This window comes from Dermacentor andersoni, chromosome 3 (assembly GCF_023375885.2).
Source record: "Dermacentor andersoni chromosome 3, qqDerAnde1_hic_scaffold, whole genome shotgun sequence".
In the NCBI taxonomy this organism is placed as follows: domain Eukaryota; kingdom Metazoa; phylum Arthropoda; class Arachnida; order Ixodida; family Ixodidae; genus Dermacentor; species Dermacentor andersoni.
The window spans coordinates 120,401,972-120,424,490 of NC_092816.1; the positions used below are offsets into that span (position 1 = coordinate 120,401,972).

A 22,519-nucleotide genomic window follows, 5' to 3' on the forward strand; every position below is an offset into this window, starting at 1 on the left:
GTTTACAGTGTAGTTTGAGCACATTGGAGCCGTGCGGGGACCGGTGCGAGGATGCCCCAATGCCCTTGCGTTTAATAAGTTTTTTCGCTCTCTCCATTTCCAACTTCCAGCGTGTGTCACTCGAACCCTCGCATTTAGGCAAAGCCTTTGTTTAGGCGACGCGGCTCCTCTTTCCGCTCATAGCGCGATTCCTAGGTGCAGCGTCCGATGCGGGACGCCTGAATACCTGTATAGATGTCGCGTTCCATAACCAGGGCACGGATAAAGAGGTTAAGTGCTGCAGTTACCATTTAACAGACCATAAGGCGATGCTTCTTGCGGTCGGGTGGAAAAAGCCAGCAGAAGAGCAACAAGCCGAAGGGGAGCAAGAACAAGGAATAGAACGCGGACCAGAAGATGTACCAATTGACGAATTCAGAGGGGATGCCAACGAGGATGATGCTGATACGGGTGCTGTTGAAACTATCGCAATCATAGTGTGATAAAAGTGCTCTTGAAGACAGGGGGCGATATTCATCCAGGTGTGTCATGCCAGAAGAGCGATTTGAAGGAGTCCACAATTACACTACGATGAGTGAAAACGCCAGAGTGGTGTGTGTGTATGTGTGTGCTGGGTGACCGACATACTCAGTGCGTGTGAACGCTCGAGGAACAGGGGAGCAATAAACTTTGTAGTGTGCACAACACAGCGCGGTAATGTAGACTGTGAGAAGCACTTGTTAGAACAAATAATTAGAAAGATGTTGTGCTGTGGACTTAGAAGTGTTGTATATGAAAACCATCTCTTTGTGTGACACAAGAGCATGCCGAGCGAATGAGTGGGTGGTGCGAACGGTGTGCGATAACGCTATCGCGTTCCACTCTTGAAAGCGAAGCTTAAGCGTCCTCAATTTTTTTTATGACGGGTTGTACAAAAAGGGATTACCGTAGTCGAAGGTGAAAATGTATATACAGATAAAACTGAAAATAAGAATGGCTATATCTGGCTACAAAGTTGTTTTGCACTTTTTTTGTGTTTGGCTACAGTTGAGCTACGCCGCGATGTCCGACCTGGCAGCACTGGTATGTCGGTGCAATGACCTTTGCCGGACAGAGCAGGTAAACTAGGACGGCCGTCGCCAAGGGGCGTTGGTGTTCGGCGGTGCGGTCGAGCTAGCATCGCGTGATGCGTGTGCGCCGAGATAGGTTGCCCAAAAACGCGGACGCTGGCATCAGCTGTGGGAGTGAACAGGTGGAGTTGACGGGCGCGAGGAAGCCGCAACAGCGCTAGCCGACTCGAAGCAGCATGGACTCCTCCGCGATACCTTTCCCCACAGAAGGAACGGTGCGTACCTCTACAAATTATCGCTTTCTTCATTTGGACACCTATAAGCTACACAGTTCGAGTGAGTGGTCAGGCCAGCATTCTATCGGCCATTAGTCTGGCGCTTCTCGCCAGCGTGTTATATACTCTGCATGTGTAGGACGCCGTTAATTATACGAAATGAGAAGAAAAAACAATTTTTGTGTGGCATACAAAAACCAGACTGTTTAAATCACAGATATAAAATGTCCAAAGTTTGAGATCGGCCGCCAGAGCTTGGACACATCGAATTCGTAGCAGATGTTTAGGGTTGAGGAAAATAAGTAGGCTGACGTCATGCGAAGTTATGCTCTGGCCATGATTTGGATGGAAGCACCTCAACTAATATCAGGGGTTCGAGGCATAGAGGCGTTCGGTTCCGTGTCGGTTTTGTAAACAAAGACTGCTTGTGTTAAAAGCTCAGGAGTCAGAATATAACATTTGGGCTGCCATCTCTGGCTGATTATCTGGACCTCGCACGAAGCCACTCGACGCACCGTCTGCAGATAGCGCCGTGGCGCGTTAGATCAACATTGCGGCTGGATGGCGCAACTCACCGGCCTTTTATTATTATTGTTATTACTATTTATTATTATTATTATTATTATTACTATTATTATTATTATTATTATTATTATTATTATTATTATTATTATTATTATTATCATTATTATTATTATTATTATTATTATTATTATTATTATTATTATTATTGTTGTTGTTGTTATTATTTTTTATTCCGGTTCAAAGTTGATGCGTATAGCATCCATACATTCATACACGGTGTGACGCTACTTTTGAACAATGCGTTCCAGGGTCGTCAAAAGGTACGTTTCCTATATATATGGCTCCTATGCGAGAGCCACATACAGGGACAACATGTTCTATAAAACGCGCTGTCGAATCAGCCCAAGGGAAGTGCAAACATTGACCTCACATATTATCTCAAATGAAATTTAGTTAGTCAAGTTATTTATTTATTTATTTATTTGGTACATACTGCCCGACGTTAGTCTAACGCCAGTAGTACAAAGCAATACGCGAATAAGTGAAACAATACAAGTATACAAAAATTCCGTATGAACAGCATCTTAACGCAGCGCGTGACATAGCTCGGCACTGCACATAACAAAGTAAACATTTAATAACGCAGCTAAATTATCGAAAACAAGAACGGGAAAGAAACAGACAAACGAAAAGGCACGACAAATACGCATGACAGATACAAGGAAAGAACTGAAACCTCTTATCGCAATCAAGTGCGCGCACGAAGGGCGAAATAGTTCCGGCCTGCTCAGCGGGCAGGTCGTTGCAGTTACGTATGGGACGCGGGAAGAACGAATTCTTAAAAGCACTCCTTTTGAGCAGATATTCACTGACTTTCATAGAGCGGAAGGACCGAGCTTGGCGTCGCTGTACTAGTTGGCAGTATAAATTCTTATGTATTTCCTAATTTATCACGATACAGTAAATAAAACGTTTTTAATCTATGACGGTGCCGCCTTGGTCTGCAAGCTCTTCAATTGGCTGTCTGTAAAAGGGGTGACAACTCCGTTAGCTCGCCTTCTTTAACCCTATCAAGGAAGGAAATTGAATTCTTACATGGGCACATTAGGACTCTCCCACGCTCTGAAAACACATGTGGCCGTGCTATTTTTCGTTGCTGCCTCATGCACAGTTTCATCGCGATTGTTCCTTGTTTTTCTGTTTTGTAGAACGTTATAAGTTCCGTGCCCTCACGAAGTGAAGCCAGTTGGAAGTCTTCGCTTTGTGTGTGCATCTATGTCTCTGTTCATTTCGTTTCTTCATCGCGCAGGTTAAAATTTTGCTGAAGCTGTAGCCGACGTTTTCCTACTATAAGAGTTACAAATAAATGTGAGAAATTTCCTTACACTTTCTCGAGTTTTTGGATGTTAGATTTTGTGTGGGGTCCCATGCTATTGCGGCATATTCGAGGATCGGTCCTAGACAAGTTTTATAGTCCAAGAGTTTAATTTTTGTCGTTGATTTACCTAGAGATCTGCGTAAATATCTTAAGGGTTTCATAGCTATCTTAACTGTGCAGGTCGTGTGATCATTCCAATGAAGACCATGAGTATAATTAGTATCCACAGGTACTTGTAACCTGATACTTCAGATAGGCTGGTACCATTGAGGAAGTAAGTAAACGTAAGAGATTGGACCTCACGTGCTACTTGCATTGTCACTGTTGTCTTAATGTTAGTATTCATTTGCCACGTCGAACACCATGTCTGTATGCAATTTAACGCATTGTTCAACAATTCCAATCTGCCGGAGTGCGGATTTCTTTAACTAATACAGTCTTCAGCGAAAATCCGTGCTTCAACAGGAAGATCCTTAAGGAAATCATTTATAAAAATAAAAAAAACAGTAAAGGCCCTAGTACAGAGCCCTGAGGGAATCCCGATTGCGCAGAAGCAGGTCTAGAAGTGCTATGGCCGTTGGCCATACAACTTGTAAACCTTCTTACAACTTATTACGAGCTGCTACTGCTGTCTTCGATATATAACCCAATGCAGTGCGACTGGACCAGGACACACAAGACTTTGACGCACACACAATTTGACCTCTGTCCAGCCGCGCTACACTGAGTTATCATGAATCGGAAACAACCAGCCCGCCAACGTGCTTTAGCGAACTTCGATATAGAACATTTTCTTTTTTCCCTATTTTCCTTTTTTGCCAGAGTTGACAGCTGATCTTCAACTTAGTGCATTTTTCATTGGCGACGCCGATGGCATCATATATTTTCAGCAAGAGGTACACGCGAGAGTTTTTCCCATCATATCTGCCACGGAACTTTGGACGTACTTTGGTGAACCCATAGGTTTTTGTAGTGAAATATTCCTATAAACAAAGCAGCTTTGTATAAACAACGCTGTCTGTGTTGTTTTGGCAGGTGGCTGAATTGCCTGGTGGAAGCAATGGAGATGACGACCCGTGCGGACATCACGAAGCTGTAAGTTAATATCCACATGCATTTTTTCATCAAATTTGGTAGTTTTACCCTAATTTATTTTATTTATTTCTTATTTCTTGCGAAATGTAGCATTCCCATTGTTTTATGGATATGCAAACTTATCATAGAAGACAGAGACATATATGCATCTAATGCATTTAAAACCAGTCACAATCATTTTTTCACACATCTGTTTAATTAAGCATACTATAATATACATTGCGCACTCTGTCCTTTTTTCAATAAGGAATTGCCGAACCACTATTGACCCTCTAGATAATTGTTCCCATTAGCATTCATGGTTATTTCCTTGGGCTGGCTTGCTGTTATTTCTACAGCGAAGCTGTTAGCCTCTAGTTGGTCTGCATTTTTCGTTACCCTATCCGTCAGCAAAAATGTCGGCCCATCCAGGCGGCAGCGCAGGGCAGTTGCTCGTACCCCCGTAATGCAGGGGCGTCAATCACTCAGCAATGTGAAGCGAACAGTGCATACTTTCTTTGAAATCATGCATACAACATACACAACAGCATGTGTTTCAATATAGAACAGGCACAAAACAATTATTTGAGCCACATAATTGACAATGTCAAGCACTTAAGCTCGCCGAATATGTTTCCCGGTAAAGATTAGTCTTGCGCAAGCTGCCGTGCCGATGGCAGCTTGCGACGTAGGGAGTGACACCCCTAGCCTTTCGTATATAAAGGAAGCAACCTAGCAACTGATTTCAGTGTTGTTGTAGCACCGCTATGGGCGGCGGCGTGCTGTCAACATTACCCTTACTCCCATTACCCTAAGGCAATGAAGCATTACACTCAGCAGTCGTAGTGGTGGTTTTCAACAGCTCCGATGTGCATCCGCTTTCGCAGGGTGGGAATGGCAAGCCATTTGTTTTTTCTTAACGCTGCTGCAGTTTTAGTGAGATATATTTTCCATCGATCGCACAGTTTTCACAGACATGATATACGTTTTATACAGGGTGTCCCAGCTATAATGCACCAATATTTAAAAATATGGAAATGCCACGTAGCTGGACTGAACCAAGGTAATATTGTTTGCTGTCGCTTGGAGATACTCAGACTATTTTTTGTATTCCTCCAAACTATATAATTAGTCTTAATTAATAAAATATTATTACCTTATCAACTACTAGAGTTAGATGAAAAGTGTCAATGAGAAACTCGTTGAGCAACATAAACTCCCGACGCAGCTTGCTGTTGCTCAATACGTGCTATACACAAAAGTGTTTTTCCGAACGTGAGAGAAGTCTGCGAATACTAGCGAAATTGCCGCGCAACTGGCCGCTTGAGGCACTCTGCGCGTATTCGCGGGCCTCTTTCACGCTGGGAAAAATACATTTATGTATAGCATGTGTTGAGCAACAGGAAGCTGTGTCGGGCCAGCAAGCCGTACCTGGCAGAGGTGGGTGCAATGGCGCATGTCCCAAATCTTGTCAACCGCAGCTTCTGCAGACCTCGAGGGAACCGCTACACCTGCAAGTGCACACCATCTCGGGCGCGGTGTACCACGTCAAGGACTTGGCCAGCGACAACACCATCCTACAACTGAAGCAGCATCTCCAGGATCGAAGCGGGATACCACCCGACGTGCAGCGGATAATCTATCGGCACCATGAGCTGGCTGACATGTACACGCTCGGAGAGTGCCGTCTCACAGACGGCTGCAAACTTCACCTCTTCGTAAACATTCGCGGAGGCTATACCCCGCCCGAACTTCCGAAAGCAAGTTCTGCTACAGGTTTCTCAACAGTACGTTCAGTTTCATGCGTAGTCGTACGTCTTATCCCCTTTCGTGAAGCATATTCGGCGATGAAAGTCAGGAAGCTGCCGCAGACGCCACAAACCCGGCGTTCTCGATGATCTGACAATATATGTATAACGTGTGCCAACACTGCAGCGAATCCTGATCTAGGATTGTAGCGCGAAGTGACACGGACAGAGACTAGAAGCAGACAGGACGAGCGCTAACTCTCAACTAAATTTTTATTGAAACTAACAACATATATAGGTGATTGCACATATCGCAGTATATGAACATGACAAGGTCTAAAGACATCAGTTAAACATATCAAGATGTATGAAAGCCAAAAATCAAACCACAAAAAGACACTACTTGAGATTAACACGCGTGCTGTGAAGATAATGAAATTCGCATACTAACAGAAACATTGATGCGTGGCTAACGCGTCTCTCCTCATCTTTTGAAGTGAAATGTCTCGGTGATTTCCCGGGTCATTTGGCATTTTTGTCTTGAAAGACTTTTTGTGTCCTAAACGAAGGTTTACAACCGCAATTGAAACAATACACCTGCCGCTCTGTCCAATGTAAGTTTTCCCGCACTTAAGTGGAATCTGATAAACTATACCAGTGTTACAAGGCACAAAAGGGGACACATGTCTAACGCCGCAATCATTTTTTCTTTCTTTTTTTGCCAGCCTGTTCATGTTTCCTATTTATCATAGGGTAGAGTGTATAATCGCGACTGTACGAGGACTTAGGAAGAAACAGATACACAGACACAGCGCTTCACTTTCAACTACAGATTTTATTTTCGCACGCATCGATAAATATATACCGTACGAGCAGAAACAAACGTAACAGCAGAAAAAGCACATTCAGTGGTGAATTTAAATAAACTGTACACGTGTGCAAGGCATGGGGAAAACATGTACTGCAGTGGTCACAAAGATAAACCGAGGAATCGTATCCCCTCTTCAGATAGCGATACCGAAGGCTTTCTTACGCACTTTTCTCTAATTTTGCAATCTCGTAGACCTCCACAATCTTCCTCGTCATGCTGCTATTAGCCCTATACAGAATGGAAGCACTTTCAAACATGGCCTTGCAGGAACAATCTTGGCAGTGAATACCCAAATGACCCGAGATTACCCTAGTGACGTTATATCGATGCTATTTTAATCTCTCATTGATGCATCTGCCGGTTTGACCAACATACGTTCTTCCGCATGAAAGTGGAATGGCATAGACAACGTTACGAGTACAGGTTACAAATTGTTCGCGATGTTGAGTAGAACATGCGTGCCTTTTGTTACTCTCTGTGTTAACCTGTTTGCATAGCTTCTGTAGACGCTCAGGGGCAGAGAAAACCACGTCTACCCCCGATTTCTCCGCTATTCTTCTGAGATTATGTGAAATGCAATGAATGTATGGTACCACAGCAACTTTCTTTGCTCTAGCCTTGGCACTGTTTCCATTCGACGCGCTTTGGACTTCCTGCTTAAGCCCTCCGCGACAAATGTAATCATACGCATCGGGTAACAAGAATCTGCCAGGCGCTTGGCCTGATCTCTGAAACTAGCTTCCATTTTGTGGTCACATAACTCCGTGAGAGAATTATTGAAACACGATGTTACCACTGCGCGTTTGAGAAGTTTTGAATGAGTGGAATGAAATGGTAGGACTGGCTTATTGCCTCTCGGCTGATAACTCCAGCAGGTCATTTGCGGAGAAAAGTACAATCCCAAGTCTAAAAACCTTATGAAATTGCCTATGGGGACTTCATGTGTCAACGACAAAGGGGACAACACTTCAGTGAACGAGGTTACGGTTTTTGAAACCAGCGAGTCGAAATTCTCTGTTTCGTTATTCAATATGATTAGAAAATCTTCAACGAATCTGAACACTTTCACGACATCGGTGTCATTTTTCAGGCGTTCATCAAGAACCTGGTCACGGTTAGCTAGATACAAGTCACTTAAGCAGGGAGCAATACATGAGCCAATGCATATGCGATCTTTCTGTTTGACAACATTTCCTTCCCAAGTCGGGTAAGTCGAGTTAACATAAAAACGAAGAAGTTTTAACATAAAACGAACAAGCGTTTTGAAATCGAACCGCGCCAAACTTCTCAATGCAGTCAGATACACATTTCATGACGTCATTCTGCGGGAGAGTATAGTACAGATCCTTTAAGTCAATGGAAAAAGCGACAAGGTTCCTGTCTTGACAGTCTTTAAAGAATTCCACAACTTGTTCAGACTTAGTTACCAAAAATGGGTCGTCGATTGGCAAGAGCTTTAAGTGCTTTTGTAAGAACGTCGCTACATGTTTCTGCCAAATAGCATTCTCTGACACTATCGCTTGGAGGGGACATTCCGGCTTGTGCGTTTTTGCCGAGAAAAACAATTCAAGGTCCCTCTTTGTGCTTTTTTCGATAGACCGGGATAAGCCATCTAGTTTTAAGCTTTTGCATAGCTTCATTGCTTCATTTAGGACTCTCAGAAGTGTTATGTCGTTGTGGACCCTGAAAGTTGACGAAATGGCTTCACGAGTCTTTGAATTATACATCGTCCTGTTCATCACGACGAAACCACCCTCCTTATCTGCAGGGACAAGTGGGAGCGCATTGCCTTTCAAGAATTTAACAGTCTTATTCAAAGAGAACCTTTCGCTAAAGGGACGGGTCCGCGTTAGCACATTCACTCGTTCAGATACACACCTTTCCGACTCGGCTTCAGGTACTCGCTTTGACACTTGTCGTACCATTGCCAACAGATCGGGAGCACACTTTGGCTGAGTCGCGAACTTCGGCCCACATTTGAGTACTTGCTGTACCTTGTTTGGCAGCGCACCGTCTCCGACGATGTGTACCTGGATCGTTGATGCTGAAGGCTTCTTCAGTAATCCCTGTCTCTGGCTTGGTACAGCATGCTGCCATAGGAATTCCGTCGTGCGGTCGATGATCCGGGAGAACTGTCGCCACGAGTTCCCACTTGTTGTAGGCTCCAGAAGTAGCAGCAAATTTTCTCTGTACATTCGCACTTGTCGCTGCCATTCCGAGCGCATCAGTTTGCAGATTCAAATCCCGTGGTTAGTTGAGGTTAGCAGCACTCGAATAATGAGAGAATTTCGGGTGGAAGAATCTTGTGTCGGATGCAGAAGCCGAGCATGCGAGCTCTGGAAGCTGCCGCAGCAATCAGTGGGACGATGCGGCACGCTTCAACGAGATACCACGGTGGAATGCCCGATGTACTAGAAATGAACTTGGTCAAAACACGTTGGCGGGCTAGTTGGTTAGAATCCATGGTAGAGTGTATAAGCGCGACTGTACGAGAACGTAGGAAGAAACAGATACAGACACCAGCGCTACACTTTAAACTATAGATTTTATTTTGTCACGCATCGATAAATATATGCCGTACGAGCGCAAACAAATGTAACACCCAAAAAAATAAAGAACATTCAGTGGTGAATTTCGATAAATCGTACACGTGTGCAAGGCATGGGGAAAATATGTACTGCATAAACCGGCTTATCGGATGGTATTTTTACACACGGCTCCTCTGATTCTGTAGTGCCTCCATGACTGCTGAGGTTTCGACTGAATCAAACGCTTTCTCGTAATCAATGAAAGCTATATATAAGGTTTGCTTATATTCCGCACATTTCTCTATCCCCTGATTGATAGTGTGAATATGATCTATTGTTGAGTAGCCTTTAAGGAATCCTGCCTGGTCCTTTGGTTGACGGAAGTCTAAGGTGTTCCTTATTCTATTTGCAATTACCTTAGTAAATACTTTGTAGGCAACGGACAGTAAGCTGATCGGTCTATAATTTTTCAAGTCTTTGGCGTCCCCTTCCTTATGGATTAGGATTATGTTAGCGTTCTTCCAAGATTCCGGTACGCTCGAGGTCATGAGGCATTGCGTATACAGGGTGGCCAGTTTCTCTAGAACAATCTGACCACCATCCTTCAACAAATCTGCGGTTACCTGATCCCTGCTGCCTTCCCCCTTTGCATAGCCCCCGAGGCTTTCTTTACTTCTTCCGGCGTTACTTGTGGCATGCCAAATTTTTCAAGACTATTCCCCCTTCCGTTATCGTCGTGGGTGCCACTGGTACTGTATAAATCTCTATAGAACTCCTCAGCCACTTGAACTATCTCATCCATATTAGTAATTATATTGCCGGCTTTGTCTCTTAGCGCATACATCTGATTCTCACTCATTGCTAGTTCATTCTTGTCTGGTTTTAGCCTTCCTCGTTCCTGAGACCATGCTCAATTCTATCCATATTATACCTCGTTATGTCAGCTATCTTACGCTTGTTGATTAACTTGGAAAGTTCTGTCAGTTCTATTCTAGCTGTAGGGTTAGAGGCTTTCATACATTGGTGTTTGTAAATCACATCCTTCGTCTCCTGAGATAGCTTACCATTATCCTGTCTAACGACGTTACCACCGACTTCGATTGCACACTCCTTAATGATGCCCATAAGATTGTCATTTATTGCTTCAACACTAAGATCCTCTTCCTGAGTTAAAGCCGAATAACTGTTCTGCAGCTTGATCCGGAATTCCCCTATTTTCCCTCTTACCGCTAACTCATTGATCGGCTTCTTATCTACCAGTTTCTTCCGTTCCCTGCACAAGTCTAGGTTAATTCGAGTTCTTACCGTCCTATGGTCACTGCAACGCACCTTGCCGAGCACGTCCACATCTTGTATGATGTCAGGGTTAGCGCAGAGTGTAAAGTCTATTTCATTTCTAGTCTCACCATTCGGGCTCTTCCACGTCCACTTTCGGCTATCCCGCTTGCGGAAGAAGGTATTCATTATCCGCATATTATTCTGTTCTGCAAACTCTACTAATAACTGTCCCCTGCTATTCCTAGAGCATATGCCATATTCCCCCACTGCCTTGTCTCCAGCCTGCTTCTTGCCTACCCTGGCATTGAAGTCGTGCATCAGTATAGTGTATTTTGTTTCGACTTTACCCATCGCCGATTCCACGTCTTCATGGAAGCTTTCGACTACGTGGTAATCATGACTGGATGTAGGCGCGTAGACCTGTACGACCTTCAAATTGTACCTCTTATTAAGTTTCATAACAAGACCTGCCACCCTGTCGTTAATGTTACAGTATTCCTGTACGCTACCAGCTATATCCTTATTAATCAGGAATCCGACTTCTAGTTCTCGTCTCTCCGCTAAACCCCGGTAGCACAGGACGTGTCCGCTTTTTAGCGCTGTATATTCTTTTGTCCTCCTACTTCACTGAGCCCTATTATATCCCATTAGCTGCCCTCTAATTCATCCAATAGCACTGCTAGACTCGCCTCACTAGATAACGTTATAGCGTTAAACGTTGTCAGGTTCAGATTCCAATGGCGGCCTGTTCGGGCCCAGGTATTCTTAGCAGCCTTTGCTGCGTCACAGGTCTGACCTCCGCCGTGGTCTGTTGCTTCGCCACCGCTGGGGATTGAGGGCCGCGGTTTGATTGTTGTATTCATATAGGAGGTTGTGGCCAAGTACTACACCAGGGTGGCCAATCCTGCTCTGGTGAGGGAGTGCGTTACCGGTTCTGGTCACCGGGACCAGGCCGCACTCCAGGCCTGTTTATGCAATTTTATCAACACGCGAATCTTTCTTTTTTTTCCGCTGGTCATCCGGTGGAAAAATGCGCTGCACCAGGATTCGAACCATGGTCCTCTTGCACGCGAGGCGGATACTCTACCTCTACGCCGTCGCTGCAGGGACAACATGGCCACAATTAGCACATGACCGGGGCAGTTCGAGAAGTATGGGAGAGGCGTTTTCCCTGCAGTGGGCGTAGCCAGGCATATGATGATGATGATGACATGATAAACAATTTGCGCGGGGGGGGGGGCGAGAAAAATGTATTGAGGTAATAGCTGTTGGCCACGTTCCGTAAACCATGGGACAACCTGCGTACATAGGGCCCCACAGGAAACCTTTCTTCCATTTTCTGTTTTTCTTGCTTCTTAGCGGGCCTTTTTACCCATTGCGAAAGTCTTTCGCACATAACAAATGCACAGCATAGCCAGCCTTCTCGAGGCGATCTATCTGTTGCGAAAAACTTTGTTGCATATTGTGCGGACATAGCAATGGCACACTTAAGAGCAGAGTATGCTATCCCCTGTTTAATAAGTTTGGAATGACAAGAAGAAAATTCAAGCGGTGGTTTCTTTTCCCATGGCGAATAGTGCGAACAGATGTGCTCCTCCTGCAACGTTAAGCACAGATCTAAAAACTGCAATTTGTTGTTCTGGATAAGCTCAACCGTGAAACCGAGACCCCCCACCACATGCTCTAAAGACTGTTAAAGTATCTGTAGCTTTCTTGGTGTAGTTATCGCAAGAACAAAACACCAGGTAGTCATCTACGTATCGAAAGGTATGCACAACCAATTTCTTAAGATTGTTTCGTAGCTTTCTATGGACGCTACTTAAACAAATATCACTCAGAACTGGCGTAACTTCTGAACCAATGCCAACTCCCGATTTTTGTACATACATAGAACTACCGCATTTTACAAAGGTCTTCTTAGGTAAAACAACAAAAGCTCTAAAAACTGATTCCACAGGCCCCCCCCTCCCCCATCCCACAGTCTTGAGTAAACCAGAACTCATAATTGTAGAGCGTCACTGTTTCTTTACCACTACATATTAGTTCCGTTTGCGGAAGCGAATAAAAAAGATCTTTTACATCGGTAAGCACTGATCGCCGATCATTTACCTGGATTATTTTCGTGTAGGAAGACTTTAGCTTCCCTATATCTTGATCTTGATATGTTTAACTGATGTATTTAGACCTTGTCATGTTCATATGCTACGGTATTTGCAATCACGTATATATATGTGGTCAGTTTCAACAAACTTTAGTTGAGAGTTAGCGCTCGTGCAGTCTGCTTCTAGACTTTGACCGTGTCACTTCGCGCTACAATCTAAGATCACGTTGCGTGCCAGCTCGCCCAATTTTCGATCCTTCTGCAGGGAATCTACGAGATTTCAGTTTAAAGCCGGCAGTTCTTGTTCCATGCGCCGAAGTAAATTATTTAACAAAGCCCCAAGAGGGCTTTTCAGCGCGGGAACAGTGCCAGGCGGTCTGAGAACTGGCTAACCTCCCTGTCTTTCTGTCTATTCCTGCTTCCTTCCTTCGATTTTCCGTCTCGGACTGCCCATGGTTGAACGATACGTGCTTACGCCAACGCTGATTGACTGAAAGCAGTACCTTGTGCAGTCAACGGTCAACGAAGCCTTTGTGCAGTTTGGTTTGTGCCAGTTTTCCTTTGAATGTAGCACCAGCAGGCAGTCTTGCAAACTTTGGAAGATAGTTCCTGGTTCTCTTTGCAGTACTGGATGCATGAAGCTTGACACTAGCAGAAATAGCGACCTGTGTGCAGTAACCATGTCCTTGAGTCCATTCACAAGTTTAACAAAAGCAACGTTATTGGCTCACTCGGTACATGACCGGCCATTTTTAATCGCGCACAGTATGCTTCGTCCCTCTTGTGCTTGCTGTCCTGCATGCCACGAAGTATCAGACGAGCCTTTTCACCAGCCGAGCACTGCTTGTAGCACTCCGCCATTTAAATGACGGTGTGCTGCAGTGCGCCTTGGTGCGTGTAGGTCCAGCCGAATCTATATAGTCTTCTCATGTGCACTATGCGGTGCACATAAGAAGTTCATTTCGTCTAAAAAAAGCTAAAATTTTCTCCTTTGGAATGGCGCCTTTAATAGGGTTTTCCCAATATTTCGCAGATATTTTTTTTTGTTTTTGTTTCTTTCCTTAAATGGCTCTAGAGTTTTAGGCCCGGGCAGAGGTGTTACGACCATTTTTGCAAGTACTGCATCAATGCCCTAACTTTAAGGCAAGTGTAAGCCTAAAATATATATTCGAATCCTCAGTAAAGCTCACGGGAAATGAATCGAAGTTATGAACATAACTGCGCGTTAAATACGCACCCGAACGGACGAGGGGGCATGTCAGGTAATGGTGTTGCATGACCCGCTCTTTTTGTGCTGTTATGCGAGTTTCTACAGCTACACTACCTCATTCTCCCAGCCTTCCGCAATAATCGCGCTATATTTATTCCTTTGTCTCACAACATGCGCAGGCAGAAAGCCTTCAGCCAATCGCATCTGGCTGCTTCATGGTGCGATATCGCCCACGGCGATGAGTTAGGTGGTCGATTAGACTTATTGCGAACCGCTTTAGTATTTTAATTTGTTTTTAGGTTATTCAGATTTCCCAAAGTCTAAACAGAAAATGAATATGTGCACCTTGAAATGTGAACGTTGGACAATTTTTTCAGCGACTTAAAATTAAGAGCAAAAAAGAAATGACACATCTTCGTAAATTTTCGTGCGCGATCACACGCGTCCGTGCGTGTGAGCTGTGCTTCCAAGTCACGGTTTTGACTCGGCTGCCTTACACGCAGGAGGCGGAGTCTATTAAGCTGCGCGCCTGGATTCGACCAGGCAATTGCGTCGAGGTGGAGAGCCACCTCGGGGCGACCATCGGCAGCGTCAAGGAGAGCATCGAGAAACTGACCGGAATGCGGGCGGCCCACCAGACGCTCATGTTTCGCGGCGAAGAAATGAGCGACGAGCACACGTTGGCGCACTACGCAGTGCGCGCTCATGGTTATGAGGAGAGATCAATCTATGTATCTCAATGTAAAGGAAAGGGGGCAACGGAATAGAGGGTGGGGGGAGGAACTACTTGAAGTAGGCCTCCTCTATCCTCTCAGCCCACTGCAGGATGGCCTCCTCAAGTTCGGGCCTCGAGCTGCGCAGGGCAGCCTTCCACTGCTCCTCACTAGATATTAATTGCTTGTGGAAAGGGGGAAGGGGTCGATTAGGGCACCCCCACATGATGTGGTTTAAGTCTGATTTAGGAGTGATGCGGAATTTACAAGAGGGAGAAAGGTAAATGGAGGGATGAATGCGGTGGAGGATGTAAGGGGAGGGAAAGGTGCGAGTCTACAGCAATCGCCACAGAACTTCACACCGACGCGGAGATTTGCCCATGAGTGGCGGAAAGAATAAACGGTCTGATCGGTGGTGTGCGCAAATGTCGTGGTAGGTAATAAGTCGATCCCGCGCTGTAAACGGCGCCTCCTCCGTGGCGAGGTCCCACACATCTGATGCCTCAGCCCGGACTGTATTTCCTCGGGCACTAGCATGAGCCGCCTCGTTTCCGGCAAAGCCCGCATGCGTGGTAGTCCCGATGAATGCCACAGTTTGTTGGAAAGGATGGGCCAAGAGGAGGAAAAGGGCTGGCTTAGAGACCCTGCCCGCTCCGAAGGTATGGTTGTTTTGGAGTCGCTAACGATAACTGATGAATTTGGGATTGTGAGGGCCAGGGCTATGGCCGCTTCCTCCGCCTCCTCTGAGGAAGAGCCAGGAATGGAGGCGGCCGCAGCGACCCGGCCGTAACAGTTAACGACTGATATTGCGTAATGATTTCTGTTCTTATTTATTTTATTTTCAAATACTGCTTTCTCATTTAGAGACATAGCAGAGGTGGGTTACATAACTTATGAACACAAGATGTCAACCAACATGGTTAGGCACATCTTTCTGAAATTGATTAGTCGGCAATGAACGCAGAGAACCAACTAAGTTATTCCATAATTCAGCAGTGTGTGGAAAAAAAGAAAACTTATAGCAATGTATTTTTGGAACGAAGGGATCTATGTTTAATGGGTGAGTACGTCGGTTTACTCGCGCAGTAGGTGTGGTTAGCGAGATAGGCGCTTCAATGTTAGTCTATCCGTGTACGATATTGTGCAGCAGGATTAGACGGTCACACGTGCGACGAAAGCACAATGGGTCCAGTGATAAAGCGTGTGCGTGGGATGACGGTGAAAACATACGGTCGTAACGGCCATAGATAAATCTAGCAGCCTTTTTGTGAATGGATTCTATTTTGGAAATATCCTCTATGCTATAAGGCGACCACACTACAAAAGCATACTCTAAAACAGGTCTAATTAGCGATTTATAGGCCTTAAGCTTGCACCATATTCGGCGGCATCAACATAGAGCACGTCTTTTGAGGTGGAGAATTGTTTTTGGAGAGCCTTTGCTCGCTGCCTCCTGCGCTGTTTGTGGTGCACAGGGTGCATGTTCTTAGAAAGGGGGGGGGGGATGCAGAGGTTCTCGTGTATGTGATGCGGAATGGTGTATTTAATCTTGGTGATGGGTGCCGGAGTGATAGAGTTTGTAGAATGTGTCGACCTGCTGCGATGTTACAAAGTCTGCTATATTGGGATGTGAGGTGGGCTTCTTTGAGTTCAGTGTGTGTGTTGAAGGTGCCAGTAAGCATTAGCCTTTCAGTGGAAGAACGCATCGGTGCCCCCAGAGCGAATTTATATATTTTGCGTAAAGGACTATCGATTTTACCCGATTCTGATTTAAGGAAATGTAGTTATGGTGTGGCGAATGTAATCTTACTGATAACGAAGGCCTGGACCAAGCGGAGAAGTTCGGCCTTCTTTATTCCGCCATGTTTATTGGAGACTCGCCCTAGAAGGCGCAGGGTGTGATCGACTGTGGTTTGGAGTGTATGTAGGGTATATGTGTGTCTAGACATCTCTTTTTCGGCCCCCCGGTGGAATGGAAGAAGTAGCTCGGATTTTTGAGGGGAGCATGTGAGATTCATAGCCCCTGCATGAGCCACGACGGCGCCTGCTGCGGCCTGTAGAGTGTCTTGAATCGCTCCAATCGGAGCCGCCAGTTGTCCAAAGAGGGATGTCGTCGGCGTAAAGAGAAAACTGGAGATCAGGAATAGATCGCAATGCTCGCGCCATCGGCATCATAGAATGATTAAAAAGAAAAGGGGAGAGCACTGAGCCTTGGGGCGCACCGTAGCTACCTAAAACGTACGAACAGATAATGCTGTAACGGCTATGCGGTATTTACGTTGTGTCCCAGAAAACGTTAGCCAAACTGCTAGACGAAGAAAATTTTTAAAGATAGCATGGTGCAAGGTACGATTATAATATCAACGGTGTTCAGATTTCTGACGACCGAACACCGTAGCTCCAATAACTGGTCGTATCCTGCGCAGATTTTCTTTCTTTCTTTCTTTCTTTCTTTCTTCCTTTCTTTCTCTTTTCCTTTCTTTCTTTTCTTTTTCTTTTAATAGCTTGGCTAGCGTAAGGTGGAACATAGGTGTTCCAGGCCTTCAGAGCATAGAGTTTCCTAGAATTACTAGAGGTCAACTCTGGAGCTGGGATCGTTCAGCCACCAAGGGAACGATTGGTAGCACACAGATCTGTCTCATCCACTTATCTCCACTAGAGGTAGTGGAGGCCAGAGGTCTCATCTTCGTGCTTAAGGCTTTAGACGTTCTTGTGGATTCGTTTATCACGCCTGTGAGGGCCTGAATTTCGAAGCAATTTATACCCATTTGAATGCAGCAGGTAATAAACTGCAAAAGCGTAAAAGCGCTGCGAATTATAGTGGTTCCGCTTGCCCATGCATCCGTGGCGTAATGGTTTCAGTACCGGGCTTCTGTGCTGGAGGTTCTGTGTTAGAATCCTGCCGTCCGACAATTTTATTAATTTAAGAATACTCTGCCAGCTATGCTCAGTAATGACCCAAAAACTTTTGGCGAACGATTCACCCCGACCGTAATAGCGAAATCACGTTACTCGACTCTTCTGGTGATGCGATTCCAGTTGCCGACTGCTCTGTGGTATTAAATGATGTATTTTGCCGTAATTTTGTTATAGCCTCGTCTACAACACTTCCCAACGTGCAGCGTTTTGACTCTCTAACAATGGATCCAGTAATTATACAACCCCTTGGCATCGAAAAAATTATCGAATCCTTGAATGTGTCCTCAAGCCCAGGAATTGACCTTATCAATGCGAAATTCTTAAAAAGTACCAAAATATATTCTAGTATTATGCTATCCAAAATATTCCAACAATCACTTGATGAATCCACACTGCCATCCGACTGGAAAGTCGGCAAGGTGGTTCCAGTTCATAAATCTGGAAGTAAAAATTCACCCCTAAACTATCGCCCGATTTCACTAACTAGTATCCCGTGTAAAATCCTCGAACATGTTCTTTACACAAACATTGTTAATTTCCTTGATGCCAACTCGTTCTTTTCGAAGGCTCAACATGGTTTCCGCCGATCTCTTCCCTGCGAAACACAGTTAGCTTCCTTTACACACAAGCTACATACAATTCTTTATCGTCGTTCTATGGCTGACTGTGTCTTCCTAGATTTCGCAAAAGCCTTTGAAAAAGTTTGCCACAGTTTACTTCTCTTTAAATTAAGCAAATTGAACATTGATAGGAAACTTCTTTCCTGGATCGAATATTTTCTAACCGGACGCTCACAATTCGTGTCTGCTAACACTTATAATTCCCCGTTGAAGCCAGTTCATTCTGGCGTGCCCCAAGGCTCAGTGCTCGGCCCTCTCCTGTTTCTCATTTATATTAATGACTTGCCGCAATGCGTGACCTCTAACGTTCACTTATTCGCCGACGATTGCGTAGTCTTCCGAGAAATTATTGACCAAAATGATGTTACGATCCTTCAAAACGATATCAACTGTATATGTAACTGGTGTAAAGTCTGGCTGATGGAACTCAACGCTACAAAATGTAAGGTATTACGCATCTCCCGTACAACTTCTTGCCCCATTTCCTACTTGCTCGAGAATTCCTCTCTCGAATCCCTAACATCCTATTGCTACTTGGGTGTGCACATAACTTCCTCTCTTTCCTGGTCTCTTCATATTAGCAAAATAATTAGCAATGCAAACCGCTCGTTAGGTTACCTCCGGCGCCATTTTTCATCTGCTCCTGTTTCTTTAAAACTCCTCCTTTACAAATCTTTAGTCCGAAGTAAACTCGAATATGCCTCTTCAATCTGGGACCCCAGCACTGCTATATTAACCTCTGCCCTCGAGCTTGTCCAAAATAACTCTGTCCGCTTCATTCTAGGAAACTACAGTCGTACTGCCAGTATCACTTTAATGAAAGAGTCCCTACAGCTTGCGTCACTCGCCTGCCGCCGCAAGTTTTCCTGCCTATGTCTCTTCCACAAGATATACTACAGTCCCGCCCTACGCAACGACCTTATTCTTCCTCCATCATACATTTCCCCTCGTTTCGATCATGCACAAAAGGTGGGAATAATGTCGTGCTTAACTCAAACATGTTATCAATCATTTGTACCCCGCACCTCACAGGACTGGAACCACCTTCCTGGAGCAGTCACGTCCACTGTTCAATATTCCCAGTTTCATAATGTTTTGAACACAAGTGTATTGCAATGTAACTAACCAACTATGTAATTATATTTGTTATCGGCCAATTGCTTGAATTTTTGTTGCTTCACGTTTCAGCTAACATTGTATTAGCAGAAGAAAAACCTGTATAGTGTCTTTTTTATGTTCCACTCCCCTCTGTAATGCCTCTGGCCCTGAGGGTAATACTCATAAATAAATAAATAAATTAATTAATTAATTAATGTTTACTTAATTATTTATAACGCAGTACTTTCTTGAACATGACCACTTTGCAATGTCACGAAGCCATTTATAGCCACAAGGACGAAGTTTAGGAAAGTCCATGTTCTAGGTTACCCACCCTTCCCATGCTGGCTGAACTGCCCTGCCCGCAGCTCCCGTAGACACTAGCGCCACAGTTCCCTCTAGTAATTGTATGAAGCTCTATGCTTCAAAGTGAACTATCAGTAAGCTTAATAAAAAGGTTACGCTAGCTACGCAAATGCTGCTTGCAGAGATAGTTTATGCAACTTTGCGGACTCAATTTTCACGAACAAGTCAACAAATTCATAATAAACATTTCATAAATTAACATTTATTGCGCCATCATCGATATGTTTATACTATTAGAAACTCGAAGACAAGTTCATTGTGTTTTAAAAATATGGATGTTTATGTTCCGAGAAATTCATAATTGAATTTGGCGCTCAGTATCCTAATTTCTATTCAGAGGCGAAAGTCTCAAAGTGGCAAAATATTCCAAACGGGGAGTACTTGAAAACCTTCCTTAGTAGCCAGTCGTCAAAATAACAAAATGTCATCTTCGTTTTCCCGGCAATTTGAACCACATGGATGTAAAGGGAAAAGAGAAAGTAAATTGATTTGATTTATTTAAAAGTAGATTTATTTAAAACCCTGAACATCCTCAACATTTACGATTTGACAACATACAACATCGCCTCCGTCATGCATCAAATAGTTAATGAAAAACTAGCCTTGACAACTGCCTCGCTCCATCCCTCACTTCGCAATGTTGGGAACACGTCTCGATGTCGTTTTTTATTGCCTAAGGTAAATACCAATTATGGTCACTCTACACTACAGTTTACAGGCACCTCAGTTTGGAACAAGCTCGATAGTGACCTAACTAAGAACGTTGCATATATTTCTTAAGCAATTAAAACTCTCCCTTATTAACAATGCGTGACACGGTGCATGCTTGCACATGTCCTCACTTTTCTTTTTCTTGTGCCGATGTTTTCGATGATGTATCAAAGAAGATTGATAGAAAAATGTATTTCATTTGTGAAACTTTCCCTACTACTGTATGTTCTTGTTTCACTTATTCAGCTATTTCAGTTTTATGTGTACCCGCCGTGGTTGCACAGTGGCTATGGTGTTGGGCTGCTGAGCACAAGGTCGTGGGATCGAATACCGACCACGTCGGCCGCATTTCGATGGGAGGGAAATGCGAAAACAGCCGTGTACTTAGATTTAGGTGCACGTTATAGAACCCCAGGTTGTCGAAATTTCCGGAGTCCTGCACTACGGCGTGCCTCATAATCAGAAAGTGGCTTTGGCACGTTAAACCCCATAAAATAAATAAGAAATCAGTTTTATGCGATGTTACAGTATTAGTAAGACAGCTGCCATAGAAGTGTTTTTTCCTAATAACAATCGGTAGGGACCCTTTAACAAATTTGTTGGGTGCCAAAAGTGTGTACGTTGCCATTGTATACGTTCATTATGTTAAATAAACTTTTAAAAAAATGGCTCTTTTGGTTATTGACTGAGCGTGTAACTGCCCGATTCTTGGCGTATCCCTCATTGTGGGTACATGCCATGTCCTAAATGCCCAAAATAATCATTATCATCATGGCGTTCAAGCTGCAGAACAGATAACGAAAAGCCAAGGTCTCTCCAGGTCAGTCTGCACGTGACGCCTCCCTCACATCTGAAAACTGCATTCGACGCAGCAGGAAGCTCCCGTAAACTCCTGTCTCTTCCCCGAAGTAAACGGTGTTGGGCACTACGGTGTGCCGAACAAGTTTCGTGAAGCGGCTAGCCTAGCCACTTTTGATCGGAGCGAGAGCTGATGTCGGCCGACGCGTACGTTGGCTCCTTGTTGTCGAGTGCGGGACTTATCCATAAGTACACAATACGGAAATAATAGACATAAAGCTGCAACCATACACAAAACGAGGTTTAAAACACAAGGACTGCGCTAATACTGTTGTCCTGGGAAAACCCAATCACCAAGCTGGGAACACGTTTGTGCACACGACAACAGTGGGTCGTCTCCTGGGATCAGTTATGGCCGAATCCTGAGCGCAGCTCGATTGCCACGGTGAAGGAGCATTTTTTAACAGCGGACCTGTTCTTTGTCGACCCTGTGTAGTCGTGCTGCTTGGCGTCACGCTGGTCACGTGACCTGGGTGCGAGAGGGGGCGAGAGTCAGGCAGACAGCCAATGAGCGTTTCGGAAAAGTAGGTCAGTGAGAGGCTCGGTGGGGTATAAAGAAGTCAGTTCTTGTTCCGCAATCGTTCTAAGTGAGGGTTGCCAGATTGGGCTATTAGTAGCCAAATTTGGCTACTTTTTATGCGGGTTGGCGTCGAAAATTTCTAGTTGGCTACATAGCTATATTTGCCCTATTATTGTCTTGAGGACGAGTCCCGAGGATAAGTCCACACTGACAAAATTCTGGAAGGCCACCGTAAAACCCAAAGCGCATTGCTGCTACAAAAATATGTAGTCAATTTCGGAGGCTTCTTTTAGCAATGCCGGAGCGGGGAGAATGGCGTTAAGTCATGGTTGCCATATTTATACGTCATTTCAGCGCTAAGCTATATTCTTTTTGTTTTGGTTTCGGCGCCATCTGCTGTCGGTTCACGTATGTGTCAGTAAGAAAAAGCTTAGTGTCCTTCCACTCTGTGAAGAAGGATGACCAGCAAAGCTGTTTATGTGGCCCCTTAATGGCGAACTGCAGCTCCGCCGCGGGTCGGCCCGGCATTGCACTATCTTCTGGGTGGGTCCACGTGTGGGGAGTGCTTAACGCCTGCTTCACCTCCGCCGCGGCTTGGCCCGGCGTCGCACTATCTTCGGAATCGGCCAACGTGTGGGGAGTGCTTAACGCCTGCTTCACCTCCGCCGCGGGTCGGC

At 44.8% G+C, this 22,519-nt stretch overlaps 1 protein-coding gene across 2 annotated transcripts; it reads left to right on the forward strand.

The window, feature by feature from the left end:
• Positions 1–1,109: 1,109 nt before the first annotated feature.
• Positions 1,110–21,133, forward strand: LOC140216760 (uncharacterized). 2 transcript variants are annotated; one of them, XM_072287282.1, is made up of 4 exons: positions 1,110–1,324; positions 4,263–4,322; positions 5,783–6,088; positions 14,541–21,133. In XM_072287282.1, exons 1-4 carry the CDS (start codon positions 1,286–1,288, stop codon positions 14,802–14,804), a joined length of 669 nt encoding a protein of 222 aa, XP_072143383.1. In that variant the 5' UTR covers positions 1,110–1,285; the 3' UTR covers positions 14,805–21,133. The 2 variants fall into 2 exon arrangements, 1 of the variants encoding a protein (XP_072143383.1); XR_011893437.1 differs by lacking the exon at positions 1,110–1,324 and adding an exon at positions 3,078–3,217 and having other exon boundaries at positions 4,050–4,322.
• The last annotated feature ends 1,386 nt before the right edge of the window (positions 21,134–22,519 follow it).